The sequence below is a fragment of the Sus scrofa genome, chromosome 13 (genome assembly GCF_054392235.1).
Source record: "Sus scrofa isolate SSC_HxYL_T2T_F1_AM1 chromosome 13, Sscrofa_HxYL_maternal_Yorkshire_Landrace_v2.0, whole genome shotgun sequence".
Taxonomy (NCBI): domain Eukaryota; kingdom Metazoa; phylum Chordata; class Mammalia; order Artiodactyla; family Suidae; genus Sus; species Sus scrofa.
In genome coordinates, this window is record NC_139395.1 from 47994921 (window position 1) to 48010701 (window position 15781).

Here is a 15781-nt window from a genome sequence, read left to right on the forward strand (position 1 = left end):
GATCTAGGTGTAGCAGAGGTAGTTTCTAGGGCAGGAACACCTACCCCCTGCCCCCCTCCCCCCACCCCGCAGTGAGGAAGTGCTTTCTTACTAAGAAGGCTGCTGTGATCCTTCTGGCCCCAAGCATTTACCACGCAAGCCAACTAGGGGAAACAAGAACCAAGGAGGCGCCAGCGGCTTTGGCCTAGGAGGAGTCCCAGAGACCTAAGAGCAAGGGGCACCGGAACGCCCTACCTTGTTCTCCCGCAACGATCCCACCCTGCGGGTCCAGGAGATGCGCACCATGGCTGCCAGAACCTTTCCAGGACCTTTCCAGGGAAGGGGTCATGACAGAGCAGTGGGTGACAGCGGGATGGGTCTTAAAATGGTATCGTTCCCTCTCTTCCCGGCTCTCCCCTCTACGACCGGCCATCTCGGCGTGCCTGGCAAGAGGCATTAAACATCGAGGCCCGTGGGGGGCTGAGGGCCTCCCACCTGCGCAGCCCCGCCTCCTCCAGCGCTAGCCGCGGCGGCCCAGGATCCTGAGGCCACCAGAACCAGTTCTGAGCACCAAGAGGCCATCCAATCGCCTCTCGCGGATTTCCCTCCGCTGGCGCGCGGCGGTTGCGGCGCGTGGGCTCGCGCGCGGGCTCGGGCGGCGCGAGCCCGGGCAGCGCAAGCCCCCGCGCGCCGGGGAGCAGCGCATGCGCGGGCGTCTTGCGAGCCCGCTGAGGCGAGCCGAACCGCGGCGGCGCCGGGAGCCGAGCAGCTAAGCTGTGAGGAACGGAGTGGCGGCGCGGGAGCGGCAGGGACGGACAGGTGGCGAACCCTCGCCCGCGCCGCCTGGTACTAAGACGCCTGCAGAACCTCGCGGTCAGGACGTGGCGGCAGTGGCATCCCGGACGGCCTGCGAGGGATGCACCGCCCACTGCTCCGCGCCGCCTGACCGCCCCCGCCTCGGCTCGCGGTGCGCCACAGCCGGGCTCGCGGCCGTCCTCGCCGCACTGTCGCCCGGCCGCCGCGCCCGCGGGGCCGCGCCCGGCTCTGCCATGTGGACCCCCACGGAGGAAGAGAAATACGGCGTAGGTAGGTGAGGCTTTGGCCTGGCCGTGGCGGGGATTCGGGTGACGCGCCTGTGCTCTCGGCTCGGTGCCGGCCTCGCCTCAGTCCGCGCCCGCGCGCCCCCCGCCCCTGCCCGGAGGCTGCGCGGCCTCGGTGCGAGGCGTGCGCGGGGTGGGGGCGGCGCGGGTGCAGGTCGCGGGTCGCGGGGGTGGGAGTGGGTCTCTGGGCTTCGGGAGGGCGGCAGGGGGCGCTGGCTGCGCGCCCTCGGCAGGTGTGGCCCGCAGGAGGGACGGGCAGGGCCCCAGCAGCCGCCGGAGGTTTCTGGTGTGGGGCGGAGGACAGTTTTACCTAAGAATCCCAATTCTGACAGTCCGTTTCCAAACCTCAGTTTTAATGAGTTTTCCGCATCTGAGTTGAGGAACCCGATGACTTTATTCTTGGACAAGAACCTTAGGTTAAAAAAAAAAAAAAAAAAAGGGATAAAATTCATTGACATCATTTTCCCAGTTCAGAATTTTGCAGACATTTGATTTGGCGGCGTTTGATCCGTTTTAATTTGTTTTGCTTTCAGTATTAGAAATAATAATTGTTACAATAGGAAGTGTTTTTGCACATGTCCTAATGTTAAGTTTATTATATCGTAGTAACGGTTTTAAGAAACAAACGAACCTGTTTTTAAATGAGACCATTATTCCTCTTAGAATCCTTTTTTTTTGTTACAAATGTTGAACGCTAGATGCTAAATAATGCTTATAATATTCAACTTCTTTAAAAAGAATATTCAGTAATTTAAGGGATTGAATGTTTTGTGGTGATTGCATGATGGAGGAGTTCAGCCACATTGCATTATTGTAAGTCACCTGTCATCTTATTCAGTTAGAAACAGAAAAATGAGTGTACAGGTTTTTTCCCCCAAGTTTTAATGGAAAATTATAGAAGGGGGATTTGTCTAAACATAGACTTTTGTTTCCCATTTTACTGCAGCTTAAAGTTTAGTTTACAGTTCTCTACCAAATAACTTTTTAAACTGTCAGTGGTAGCAAAGGTTTAGGAATACTATCAGGCAAATTAAGTGGAAGTTGAGTTTATTTAAATCTAAGGACCTGTAGAGAGATCTGTGCTGGTAGAAAATCTTGTTTTGAAAGGTAACTTTCTAAAGTTTTTAGTTAGCTGTCCTCTTTAAGGGCAGTGCTAGAAGTCTCTGTTGAGGGAGTTCCCGTCGTGGCGCAGTGGTTAACGAATCCGAGTAGGAACCATGAGGTTGCGGGTTCGGTCCCTGCTCTTGCTTAGTGGGTTAACGATCCGGCGTTGCCGTGAGCTGTGGTGTAGGTTGCAGATGCGGCTCGGATCCCGCGTTGCTGTGGCTCCAGCTCCGATTCAACCCCTAGCCTGGGAACCTCCATATGCCGCGGGAGCGGCCCAAGAAATAGCAACAACAACAATAATGCCGCGGGAGCGGCCCAAGAAATAGCAACAACAACAAAAGACAAAAAAAAAAAAAAAAAAAAAGAAGTCTCTGTTGAGATACAATTGGGAAATGATGTGAAGAGCCGGGATGTACTTCTGGGGACATTTTACCCTTTGGCTTAGACCATTCCCTAAATACATTCTGTGAAGTGAAGATTTGATGGTTTATCTTTTCCATAACTTGCTCAGACCTGCCTAATTACAATAACAAAAAATTGATGTGAAAGTGGTCAGCTGTCCAGCGGCACCTAGTTCATAATTTCTTTCCTTCCAGGTAGGAACCTCTGAGTGGTGGAGTTGGCAGATTTCTGAGCCGTGGCTTCTCTTTGCTGGTGTTGTGGGCACGTTATTTAACACCATTTTCTTATGTGTAAATTGGGGATATTATGTACCTGCAGGGTTGTGAAAATCAAATGAGAGCATACCAAGTGCTTCATAAATGTTAATTTCTTCTTTTCCCCTTAGCGCTGTAGTTAGTGTAATAATAACACTAGGCATTTCCTCAGGTGTGTTAGTTCTGAGAAGAAGGCAATGCAGGGTAATCAAGATAGGCCTATGTGAACCTCAGAGCTCTAGGATTTGGTGTATGATTTATTCAGGAAGATGGAATAAAATTTTTGCATTCCTTAGACTGTGGGTTTAGTCGTATATATATATATATGTATTTTTTTTTTTTCCTGTGGAGGGATACAGTGTTGGGCCCAGAGCAGGACTTACATGCTTGTTAAATGAGAGAGATAGTTACTCTGAAGACATTAGCAGCTGTGATTTAGTGTAATTTATTTACCTTTTCTACCAAACAGACTCTCTTCCTACTTTTCTCACAGCTTTCTCCTACTGTCCCTTCCTCAGCTGCGGTCTAAAAAGTTCCTTTATAGATTGGTCAAAATTCAGAATACATTTTTTTTTCATAAGAATGTCAGGGTTATACTTTAACTGAAATTTTCATAAAAGCCAGTTCAGTCTATAAAGTAGCCTAAATATTATACTTATGGTGAGAAAAATAGTCAATTAAAAATGGGATGTTAGCTGCATTGTTTTTTGCTACCCGGAAATCCAATCATTATCATTATTCCTGTGGGAAAATGTTTTGAGTTTCAACTAAGATTTTTATGCCCAACTTGGAGCACAGATTTCTATCTCTCCTGGCAAGGGGGGGGGGGGGAAGTTATACCTTCTTCACACCAATTTGGATAAATTTCTGGATGTTGGTGAGAGAAGGAGTTTTTTTCCACTGCAGCTATTCATATATATTTGACATTGGTAAGGTTTTTCCTGTAGTAATATCTTAATGCCTTAAAAATTTTATGATATAACAATTCTGTACAGGTTATAGCATTTTCAAATGTTTGATTTATTCACTTAGGACTAGGCGATATCTGAGCTTCCCTTTCCATTATAATATTCTGTGATTGAGTTTGGAGGGAAGAGGACTACCCTTTTTTTAAAGATTGATGATGGGCCAGTGCTGGGGGTTCTTTCTTACATTGCACCATGCAGATTTCCAGAGCAGTCCTCATGTTATCTTCATTGTACAGATGATGAAATTGGATCTCAGAGACTGTTAGTCTTTTTTTGTCCTTCACCAGTCGAATATTCCTCTTAATTTTCATCTTGGCAGTGGGCAATATTTTGTGATGTATTTGACTCTGTTTACATCCTTTAGTATTACATGAAGCTGTTCTTTGCTGAACCCTTTTAGCCAATGTTCTGATTCTCTATGTCTCTTTCCCTCTTAGAGATTCTCTCTTTCCTTTCTGTTGCCCTTTCAAATGCTTGGAAAGTCCTGCATCTTTCTATTCTTTATTTTACCTTTTAAAGAAGCTTCCTATTCTATTTTATTTTTATTTTTTATTATAGTTGATTTACAGTGTTGTGCCAATTTCTTCTGTACGGTAAAGTGATAGACACATACACATTTTAAAGATATTTTCCATCATGGTCTGTCCCAGGAGATTGGGTATAGTTCCCTGTGCTATACAGCAGGATCTCATTGCTTATACATTTTAAATATAATAGTTTGCATCTATTACAAACTCTCAGTCCATCCCCCTCCCCCCGACAACCACAAGTCTGTTCTCTATGTCTGTGAGTCTGTTTCTGTCTTGTAGATAGGTTAATTTGTGCCACGTTTTAGATTCCACATATAAGTGACCACATGGTATTTGTTTTTCTCTTTCTGACTTACTTCCTTTAGTATGAGAATCTCTGGTTGCATCTGTGTTGCTGCAAATGGCATTGTTTTGTTCTTTTTTATGGCTGGCTAGTATTCCATTTGTGTGTATATATCACATATTCTTAATCCATTCATCTGTTGATGGTCATTTAGGTTGTTTCCATGTCTCAGCTATTGTGAATAGTGCTGCTATGAACATATGGATGCACATATCATTTCAATGAAAGCTTTGCCCAGGAGTGGGATTGCTGGATCATATTGGTAGTTATATATTTAGTTTTCTGAGGATCTTTCATACTGTTTTCCAGAGTGGTTGTACCAACTTAACATTCCCATCATCAGTATAGGAAGGTTCCCTTTTCTCCACACCCTCTCCAGAATTTATTATTTGTAGACGTAGTAATGATAGTCATTCTTTTCTTCTTCTGTATTTTTAAAATTATAGTTGATTTACAGTGTTCTGTCAATTTCTGACAGAAATTTTTTCTTTGTACAGCAAAGTGACCTAGTCATATATCTATCTATATGTACACACATGTATTCTTTTTCTCACATTATCCTCCATCATGTTCCATCACAAGTGACTGGATATAGTTCTGTCCTATACAGTAGGATCTCATTGCTTATCCACTCCAAATGAAATAGTTTACATCTACTAACCCCCAAATCCCAGTCCACCCCACTCCTTCCCCCTCCTCAGCAACTACAAGTCTGTTCTCCAAGTCCATGAGTTTATTTCTTTTCTGTAGATAGTTTCATTTGTGCTGTATTTAGATTCCAGATATAAGTGATATCATATGGTATTTGTCTTTCTCTTTCTGACTTAACTTCCTTTAGTATGAGAGTCTCTGGTTGCATCTGTGTTGTTGCAAATGGCATTGTTTTGTTCTCTTTTATGGCTGAGTAGTATTCCATTGTGTATATACATCACATCTTCTTAATCTGTTTATCTGTCAGTGGACATTTAGGATGTTTCCATGCCTTGGCCATTGTGAATAGTGCTGCAGTGAACCTAGGGGTGCATGTATCTCTTTCAATGAAAGTTTTGTCTAGATATACGCCCAAGAGTGGGATTGCTGGGTCATATGGTAGTTCTATATTTAGTTTTCTGAGGAACTTTGATACTGATTTCCATAGTGGTTGTACCAGTTTACCTTCCAACCAACAGTTAAGGAGGGTACCCTCTTCTCCACATCCTCTCCAGCATTTGTTATTTGTATACTTGTTAATGATGGCCATTTTGACTGGTGTGAGGTGATATCTCATTGTAGTTTTGATTTGCATTTCTCTAATAATTAGTGATGTTGAACATATTTTCATGTGCCTGTTGGCCATCTGTGTATCATCTTTGGAGAGGTGTTTATTCAGGTCTTCTGTCCATTTTTCAGAAATGTTGTTGGATTTTTTGCTGTTGAGTTGTATAAATTGTTTGTATATTTTAGAGATTAAACCCTTGTCAGTTGCATCCGTTGAAACTATTTTCTCCCATTCTGTAGGTTGTCTTTTTTTTTTTTCTTCTGTATATATAGGTTTGTTTTGACTACTTCCCTAGCATGTGGAAGCTCCCAGGCAAAGGTTTGGACCTGAGCCACATCGGCAAGCAGAGCTACAGCAGTGACAATGCTGGATTCCTAAGCTACTTAGCCACCAGGGAACTCTGTCTATTTTTTTTTATGGTTTCCTTTGCTATTCAAAAGCTTGTAAGTTTTATTAGGTCCTGTTGGTTTATTTTCGCTTTTATTTCTATTGCTTTGGGAGACTGATATAAGAAAACATTTGTGCAGTTCAGAGAATGTTTTGCTTATGTTCTCTTGCAGGAGTTTGATGGTGTCTTGTCTGTAAGCCAGTTTGATGGTCTGTAAGCCATTTTGAGTTTCTTTTTGTGCATAGTGTGAGAGTGTGTTCTAGTTTCATTGATTTACATGCAGCTGTCCAGATTTCCCAGCACCACTGGCTAAAGAGACTGTCCTTTTCCCATTTTATATTCTTGCCTCCTTTGTTGAAGATTAATTGACCATAGGTGTCTGGGTTTATTTCTGGGTTTTCATTTTTGTTTCATTGGTCTATATATATGTTTTTGTACCAGTGCCATGCTGTCTTGATGAATGTAGCTTTGTAATATTGTCTGAAGTCTGGGAGAGTTATGCTTCCTGCTTGTGTTTGTTCCCTCAGGATTGCTTTGTCAATTCTGGGTCTTTTATGGTTCCATATAAATTTTTGGATTGTTTGTTCTAGTTGTGTGAAACATGTTATGGGTAATTTGATAGATATCACATTGAATCCTAGATTGCTTTTGGTGGTATGACCATTTTAATGATATTAGTTCTTCTAAGCCAGGAGCATGGAATATTTCCATTTCTTTGAATCCTCTTTAATTTCCTTCATTAATGTTTTATAGTTCTCAGCATAAATATTTCACCTTCTTGGGTTTATTCCTAGATACTTAATTTTTTGGTACATTTTTAAAAGGTATTGGTTTTATATTCCTTTTCTAATATTTCATTGTTAGCATCAGAAATACAAGCAACTTCTGAATGTTAATCTTGTATCCTGCTACTTTGCTGAATTCATTGATCAGTTCAGGTAATTTTTGTGTGGAGTCCTTAGGGTTTTCTTCATATAGTATCATGTGATCTGCATAGAGTAATAATTTTACCTCTTCTCTTCCAGTTTGGATACCTTTTGTTTCTTTTGTTGGTCTGATTGCTGTGTCTAGGACTTCCAATATTATGTTAAATAGAAGTGGTGAGAGTGGACATCCTTGTCTTGTTCCAGATTTTTATTTTGTGTCTTTTTAGGGCTGTACCCGAGGCATATGGAGGTTCCTAGGCTAAGGGTCCAGTCAGAGCTGTAGTCACTGGCCTGTGCCACAGCCACAGCAATGCTGGATCTGAGCCACGTCTGTGACCTACACCACAGCTCACTGCAACTGTGTAAAGGGCTGGATCCTTAACTCTCTAAGGGAGACCATAGATCAAACCCACTTCCTTATGTATGCTAGTTGGGTTTGTTAATCACTGAGCCACGAAGGGTACTCCTTGTTTCAGATTTGAGCAGGAAGGCTTTCAGTTTTTCTCTGCTGAGTATTCTGTTGGCTGTGGCTTTGTCATGAATGGCTTTGATTAACATAATGTATGTTCCTTCTATACCTCCCTCCCCTTTTTTTTTTTGCTTTTTAGGGCCACATTTGTAGCATATGGAAGTTTCCAGGCTAGGGGTCTAATCAGACCAGTAGCCACCAGCCTATGCCACAGGCACAGCAACACAGGATCTGAGCCATGTCTGCAATCTATACCACAGCTCACGGCAACGCCAGATCCTTAACCCACTGAGCAAGGCTGGGGATCAAACCCACAACCTCATGGTTCCTAGTTGGATTTGTTTCTTTGGTGCCATGATGGTAACTCCGATATACCCATTTTGGTAGGAGTTTTTTTTTTTTTTTTTTTTTTAAAATCATGAATGGATGTTGGATTCTGTCAGATGCTTTTTCTGCATCTATTGAGATGATCATGTGGTTTTTGAGTTTTCTTTTGTTACTGTGGTGTATGATGTTGATGGATTTGCCTATGTTGAACCATTCTAGTGAAGTTGGGATGAATCCCACTTGGTCGTGGTTTATGATCTTTTTCATATGTTGTTGGATTCGGTTGGCTAAAATTTTTTTGTGAATTTTTGCGTCTTTAGTCATCAGAGATATTGGCCTATAATTTTCTTTTTTGGTAGTATCTTTGTCTGCTTTTGGTATTAGGGTGATGGTGGCTTCATAGAATGTCTTTGGGAGTGTTCCTTCTTCTTCAGCCTTTTGGAAAAGTTTTAAGAAGCTCCTGCTTTCCTGTGTTTTAGGTTCCCATGAAATATCTTTTTACATCCCCTCACTTTCAATTTATAGGTCTCCTTTGCCCTAAGGTGAATCTCTTGTAGGCAACATATTGTAGGCTGTTTTTTTATCAAGTCTGCCACTGTGTCTTTTGATTGGAGCATTCAGTCCATTGACACTTAAGGTAAGTATTGATAAACATGTATTTATTAACATCTTAAACCTTATTTTCTAGTTGATTCTATGTATCTTTTTTGTTATTTTCTTTTTTGGTTGCATTATTTCCTTTTGTTTTATGCTTGTGTCCTTTTCTTTTTAGTTTTTGTGAATGTATTGTTTAGTTTTGATTTATGATTGCCCTGTTTTTCAAGTATGTTAACCTTGTCTGTCTTGCTTTAGCCTGATAGTCATATAGGCTCAAACCCATTCTTAAAAAAGTCTAGATTTTCTTATTTTCCTTCCCTACATTTTACAATTTTGATGTCCTTTTTAAACATCTTAATGTTTGTGCTTTTGCTCTTCCTTGTGTTTATAATCGCTTTTACATTAGGTTTTTTTTTCTTTTAAATCTGTATATCGGCTTATTTGATTGTTTTCTAGGTATGATTTTCTCCTTCCTATTTCTTCTTACTTCTTTTTTATTTAGAGAAGCCTTCTCAGTAATTCTTTCAGAATAGGTTTAATATTGCTGTACTCTTTTAGTTTTTGTTTGCTGGAGAAATTCTTTATTTCTTCTTCTATTTTAATGATATTCTTACTGGAGAGGGTATTCTAGGCTGCAGATTTTTCCTTTTTAGAACTTTGAATATATCTTGCCACTCTCTTCTGGCCTGTAGTCTTTCTTTCTCCCTCCCTTCCTCCCTCCCTCCCTCCCTTCCTTCCTTCCCTCCTTCCTTTGATTTTTTGGGCCACATGCATGGAAGTTCCCAGGCCAGGGCTTGAATCAGAGCTATAGCTGCTGGCCTACGCTATAGCCACAGCAATGCCAGATCCAAGCCGCATCTGTGACCTACACCACAGCTCATGGCAAGGCTGCATCCTTAACCCACTGAGTGAGGCCAGGAATAGAACCTGCATCCTCATGGATGCTAATCAGGTTCATTAACCACTGAGCCACGAAGGGTCTCCTGGCCTGTAGTGTTTCTGTAGAGAAATAAGCTGATGACCTTATGGGGGTTCCCTTATAATTAATCTTTGTTTTTTCTCTTGTTGCCTTTGGACTTCTCTCTCTCTTTTTAGGGCCACACCTGTGGCCTATAGAGGTTCCCAGGCTAGGGGTTGAACTGGAGCTGTATCTGCTGGCCTACACCCCAGCGACATGGGATCCTTAACCCGCTGAGCAAGGCCAGGGGTCGAACCTGTGTCCTCATGGATGCTAGTCAGATTTGTTTCTGCTGAGCCAGGATGGGAACTCTTAGACTCCTCTTTACTACAGCACAGCTCACAGCAGTGCTGGATCCTTAACCCACTGAGTGAGGCCAGGGCTTGGACCCACAACCTCATGCTTCCTAGTCAGATTCGTTAACCACTGAGCCATGACGGGAACTCCAGCTTTCATGTTCTTCCATTTTGTTTTCTGTCTGCTGTCCTGATTGGGTGATTTCCATTATTCTGTCTTCCAAGTCACTAATTCGTTCTTCTGCAGTATTCATTCTGCTCTTCAGTGCCTTTAACTGAGTTTGAGTCTCTACAAATTAATTTTATAATTTTTCTTGGCTCTTCCTTATATTTTCTAGTTCTTTTCTACAGTAATCTGCATTACTGTTCATATCTGCTTTTAATTCCTTCATTTTTGCTCTTAATTACTTAAGTATTTTCACTTTCTCCTTTTTGAACTTTGTGTCTGTTAGACCACAGACGTCTATTTCATTGTTTGCTCCTTCAGATGAATTCTGTTGTTCTTTTAACTGGGAATAATTCCTGAGCTTCTTCATTTTGCTTATATTTTTCCTATTCACTGGAGCCTGAGTCTCAGTGCCCAACCCCCATCTGAGTGTTTCAGGCTGTGGTGTCTGGGACCTGTACGCCTCTCTCTCTACTTTGCCCTCCTCAGTCCAGCTTCTGCACTTTTCTCCAAGACTTTGAGGTCCATCTGTTTCAGCTGATTTCCCCATCAGTTAGGTGGCTTCCCAGGCTGTGGGTTCCTTTCCTGTTTTACAGCTCCCTCTCAGGATTGTGGGTCTCATCTTGATTCCTTTTCTCTATTTTTTTCCTTTCGTTCTACCCAGTCATGTGGACTTGCTCTTTTTGGATGTTTAAGGTCTTCTTCCAGCGTTCAGTAGATGTTTTGTGTGAATCGTTCTACATGTAGATGGGGTTTTTTTTTTTGATGTGTTTGTGGTAGAAGGTGAACACCACATCTTACTCCTCCACCATTTTGATTCCTCTCCATGGTGGCCATTTTGACTGGTGTGAAGTGGTACCTCATTGTAGTTTTGATTTCCATTTCTCTAATAGTTAGCAATGTTGAGCATCTTTTCATGTGCCTACTAGCCATCCCCATGTCTTCTTTGTAGAAATGTCTGTTTAGGTCTTCTGCCCATTTTTTGATTGGGTTGTTTGTTTTTTTGTTGTTGAGTTGTATGAGTTATTTGTATATTTTGGAGATTAAGCCCTTGTTTCTTGCATCATTTGCAACTGTTTTCTCCCATTCTATAGGCTTTCTCTTTTTTTATGGTTTCCTTTGTTGTGCAAAAGCTTATAAATTTGATTAGGTCCCATTTGTTAAGAAGCTTCCTATTCTAAAGTGCATTAGGTGAGAAAAATCCAACTATTTTTGTGAAACACCTGTCTTTTCCTGTATTAATTGCACCCAAACTACTAAATATAGAAATCAAAGACCAAGAAAATACTTTCCCCATTCTCTAGCAGCAGCAGCAGCAGCAGCAGCAGCAGCAGCAGCAGCAGCAGCAGCAGCAGCAAACACCATTGACAAAAAAAAAGTTTGTAATTAAACTCTTAGCATAGCAGCAGAGATTTGAGCACATGTGTATTCAGTTGGCATCTTAGAAATGGAAACTGCTTCATAAGACCATCTTGTTTATTCTGCTGTCCTGAGGTAAATTTTGTAATAATTTAGAGAATTTATTGCTTATTCTTTTCCAATCCTCACTTAGCATACCATAAAAAAATTTCCCCATTACCAACCAGAATATATTTTAGTCTTATAAAGTCATATTTATTATTTTTTCTAATTTAAAAACAATGCACATCTTCTGCCTTACCTTTTTTTGTGTGCGTCTTTTTAGGGCCACACCCGTGGCACATTGGGGCTCCCTGGCCAGGGGTTGAATTGGAGCTGCAGCTGCCAGCCCATGCCACATGGGGTCTGAGCCACATCTGCTACCCACACCACAGCTCACTACAGTGCCGGATCTTTAACCCACTGAGCAAGGCCAGGGGGTGAACCCATGTCCTTATGGATCCTAGTCAGGTTCATTAACCACTGAGCCATGATGGGAACTCCTTTCTGCCTTCCTTTTAACTGATTTCCTTCAGTTTGATTTTCTCTAGGTAGAAAAAAAAGCATTAAAAAAGGCATAAATCATTAAAAGAAATTTACCTTGTAATGATCCTGTAGTGCAGAAGCATCTGAAGGTGGGAAGGGAATATATCCATGGGAACCATATCTGAAAGAACCAGTATTCACAAAATTTCAGTAAATTTGTTGGTAAATGTTGTTCACTAACACTCAGTGAAACAGTGTTAGGGATTGGGTACTTTAGTTACTTACTCTGTTAGGGAATCCTAGCCTTTGAAGGTTCTGAAAGCGTCCTATATCTTTTAGAGGTAAAGGCATCCACTAGGGGTAGAGAAGATGTCATATACCTAGGGCTTTCTTTTATTCTGATGTGGGATGTGCTTGATGTTTTATGATCAGGGGTTTAGTGTTTACAGATAACTTCCACATCATGATTCTGCTTGAGCTTTATTAGACCATGATACCACCTCTCCCCCATCCCTTTTTAAAAAAACAGATCAGAAAGAAATTTTAGCAGAAAGAAATTGACTTATTTAAGGTACTTAAGCCCATCAAGTGCCAATTTGAGATTTGAACCTATTTGGGATTCTAGTCCATAGCTTCTTTATTTACACTGTGTTGCCTCTGAAAGGAATTTTTCAGTAGTGTATGTCTTTGGCTCAGAAAATAAGCCCTTCTTGACAGATTTCAAATTTCAATTGTATAGTTATATTTAAGGAATTTTATTTCTATAGTAAACATGTTTAAAGGACTACATAATAGTTATTGTTCTGCTTCTGAATATGTGATTTCCATTAATGATGAGTACAGATTCAAAGCATGACAATTCAGAAGGCAGATTTTAAACAGCCCTGAGGAGTATGTTGATACTATTGCCCTCTTTTAAGGCATCGTTGGTAGGGACAAAAGAAGTTGAATTCAGCAAGCATTTTTTGAGTTCCTTCTTAAACCAAGAGGCCTTTGGCTGTCCAGTTTTCCCAGTATCACATATTGAAGGGTCTGTCTTTTCTCCATTGTATATTCTTGCCTCCTTTGTCATAGATTAGTTGATTGTAGGTACATGGGTTTAATTCTGGGCTTTCTATCCTGTTCCACTGATTTATATTTCTGTCTTTGTGCCAATACCATACAGATTTGATGACTGTAGCTTTGTAGTATAGTCTTAAGTATGGAAGCCTGAATCCTCCAGCTCCATTTTTCTTCTTCAGGATGTCTTTGCCTATTCTGGGTCTTTTGTGCTTCCAAACAAACTTTAAGATAGTTTGTTCAAGTTCTGTGAAAAATGTCCTTGGTACTTTGATAGGGATTGCACTGAATCTGTAGATTGCCTTGGGTAGTACAGTCATTTTGATAATGTTGATTCTTCCATTCCAAGAGTGTGGTTTATCTTTCCATCTGTTTGTATCGTCTTTGGTTTCCTTCGTCAGTGTCTTATAGTTTTCAGAGTACAGGTCTTTTGTCTCTTTAGGTAGGTTTATTCCTAGGTATTTTATTCTTTTGGATGGGATGGTAAGTGGGATTGTTTCCCTAATTTCTCTTTCTGCTCTTTCGTTGTTAGTATATAGAAATGCAGTCTATTTCTGTGTATTAATTTTGTATCCTGTGATTTTGCCAAACTCATGGATGAGCTCTAGCAGTTTTCTGGTAGAGTCTTTAGGAGTCTCTAGGTATAGTATCATGTCATCTGCAACTAGTGGTAGTTTTGCTTCTTCCTTTCCAATTTGGATTTCTCTGATTGCTGTGTCTAGGACTTCCAAAACCATGTTGAATAGTAGTGGTGAGAGCAGACATCCTTGTTGTGTTCCTGATCTCAGTGGGAATTCTTTCAGCTTTTTATCATTGAGGATAATGTTAGCTCTGGGTTTATCATATATGGCCTTTATCATGTTGAAGTAGGTTCCCTCTATGCCAACTTTATGAAGGGTTTTTTAATCAGAAATGGGTGTTGGATTTTGTCAAAGGCTTTTTTTGCATCTATTGAGAGGATCACATGGTTTTTATTCTTCAGTTTGTTAATGTGTTCAGTGGTGTGTTGCTCTGATCGATTTGCGGGTATTGAAGAATCCTTGCATCCCTGGGACAAATCCCACTTGATCATGATGATCAATCCTTTTAATGTATCATTGGATGCAGTTTGCTAGTATTTTGTTGAGGATTTTTGCATCAATGTTCATCAGTTAAACTGGCCTGTAATTTTCTTTTCTTGCAGTATCTTTGTCTCGTTTTGGTATACGTGATGGTGGCCTCATAGAATGAGTTTGGAAGTATCCCTTCATCTACAATTTTTTGAAATAGTTTCAGAAGGAGAGCTATTAGCTCTTCTCTAAATGTTGGACCGAGTTCGCCTGTGAAGCCATCTGGTCCTGGACTTTTGTCTGTTGGAGGTTTTTTAATCATAGTTTCAATTTCAGTTCTTGTGATGGGTCCATTCATCTTTTTTTTTTTTTTTTTTTTGTCTTTTTGCTATTTCTTTGGGCCGCTCCCGTGGCATATGGAGGTTCCCAGGCGAGGGGACGAATCAGAGCCGCAGACCCTGGCCTATACCAGAGCCACAGCAACGCGGGATCTGAGCCGCATCGGCAACCTACACCACAGCTCACGGCAACGCCGGATTGTTAACCCACTGAGCAAGGGCAGGGACCGAACCCGCAACCTCATGTTTCCTAGTCAGATTCGTTAACCACTGCACTACGACGGTAACTCCCATTCATCTTTTCTATTTCATCTTGGTTTATTCTTGGAAGATTGTACTTTTCTAAGAATTTGTCCATTTCTTCTAGGTTTTCCATTTTATTGGCATATAGTTGCATATTGTAGTCTCTCTCTCTCTCTCATTTTTGTTTGGTCTTTTTTTTGCCTTTTCTTGAGCTGCTCCTGCTGCATATGGAGGTTCCCAGGCTAGGGGTCTAATCAGAGCTGTAGCCACCAGCCTATGCCAGAGCCACAACAATGTGGGATCTGAGCTGCGTCTGTGACCCACACCACAGCTCATGGCAACACCAGATCATTAACCCACTGAGCAAGGCCAGGAATCGAACCTGCAACCTCATGGTTCCTAGTTGGATTCGTTAACCACTGTGTCATGATGGGAACTTTGCATATTGTAGTCTTTTATGATCCTTTGTATTTCTGTGATGTCCATTTTTACTTCTCCATTTTCATTTCTAATTTTATTGATTTGAGTCCTCTCTTTTTTTCTTGGTAAATCTGGCTAAGGGTTTATCAATTTTGTTGATCTTTTCGAAGAACCGGCTTTTCGTTTCATTGATCTTTTCTATGGTTTTCTCTGTTTCTATTTTATTTTATTTTATTTTGTCTTTTTGCTATTTCTTGGGCCGCTCCCGCGGCATATGGAGGTTCCCAGGCTAGGGGTAGAATCGGAGCTGTAGCCACCAGCCTACGCCAGAGCCACAGCAACGCGGGATCCGAGCCGCGTCTGCAACCTACACCACAGCTCACAGCAACGCCAGATCGTTAACCCACTGAGCAAGGGCAGGGACCGAACCCGCAACCTCATGGTTCCTAGTCGGATTCGTTAACCACTGCACCACAACGGGAACTCCTGTTTCTATTTTATTGATTTCTGCTCTGATCTTTATGATTTCTTTCCTTCTACTAACTTTAGGTCTTATCTGTTCTCTCTCTAGCTGCTTTAGATGTAAAGTTAGGTTTTTTTTTTTGGTCTTTTTGTCTTTTCTAGGGCCACAGCCGTGGCATATGGAGGTTCCCAGGCTAGGGGTCTAATTGGAGCTACAGCTGCTGGCCTATGCCGGAGCCACAGCCAATGCAGGATATG

The 15781-nt window shown here is 41.7% G+C and overlaps 1 protein-coding gene across 32 annotated transcripts in view; it reads left to right on the top strand.

The window, feature by feature from the left end:
* The first annotated feature begins 724 nt into the window (after positions 1 to 724).
* Positions 725 to 15781, top strand: part of DOCK3 (dedicator of cytokinesis 3) — a 507677-nt gene continuing 492620 nt past the window's right edge. For all 32 annotated transcript variants that reach the window (XM_021068832.2, XM_021068840.2, XM_084988414.1 and 29 more), the window contains exon 1: positions 725 to 1065. In XM_021068832.2, the coding sequence (XP_020924491.2) occupies positions 1029 to 1065 (37 nt within the window). In that variant the 5' untranslated portion in view covers positions 725 to 1028. The remainder of the gene's footprint in view (positions 1066 to 15781) is intronic.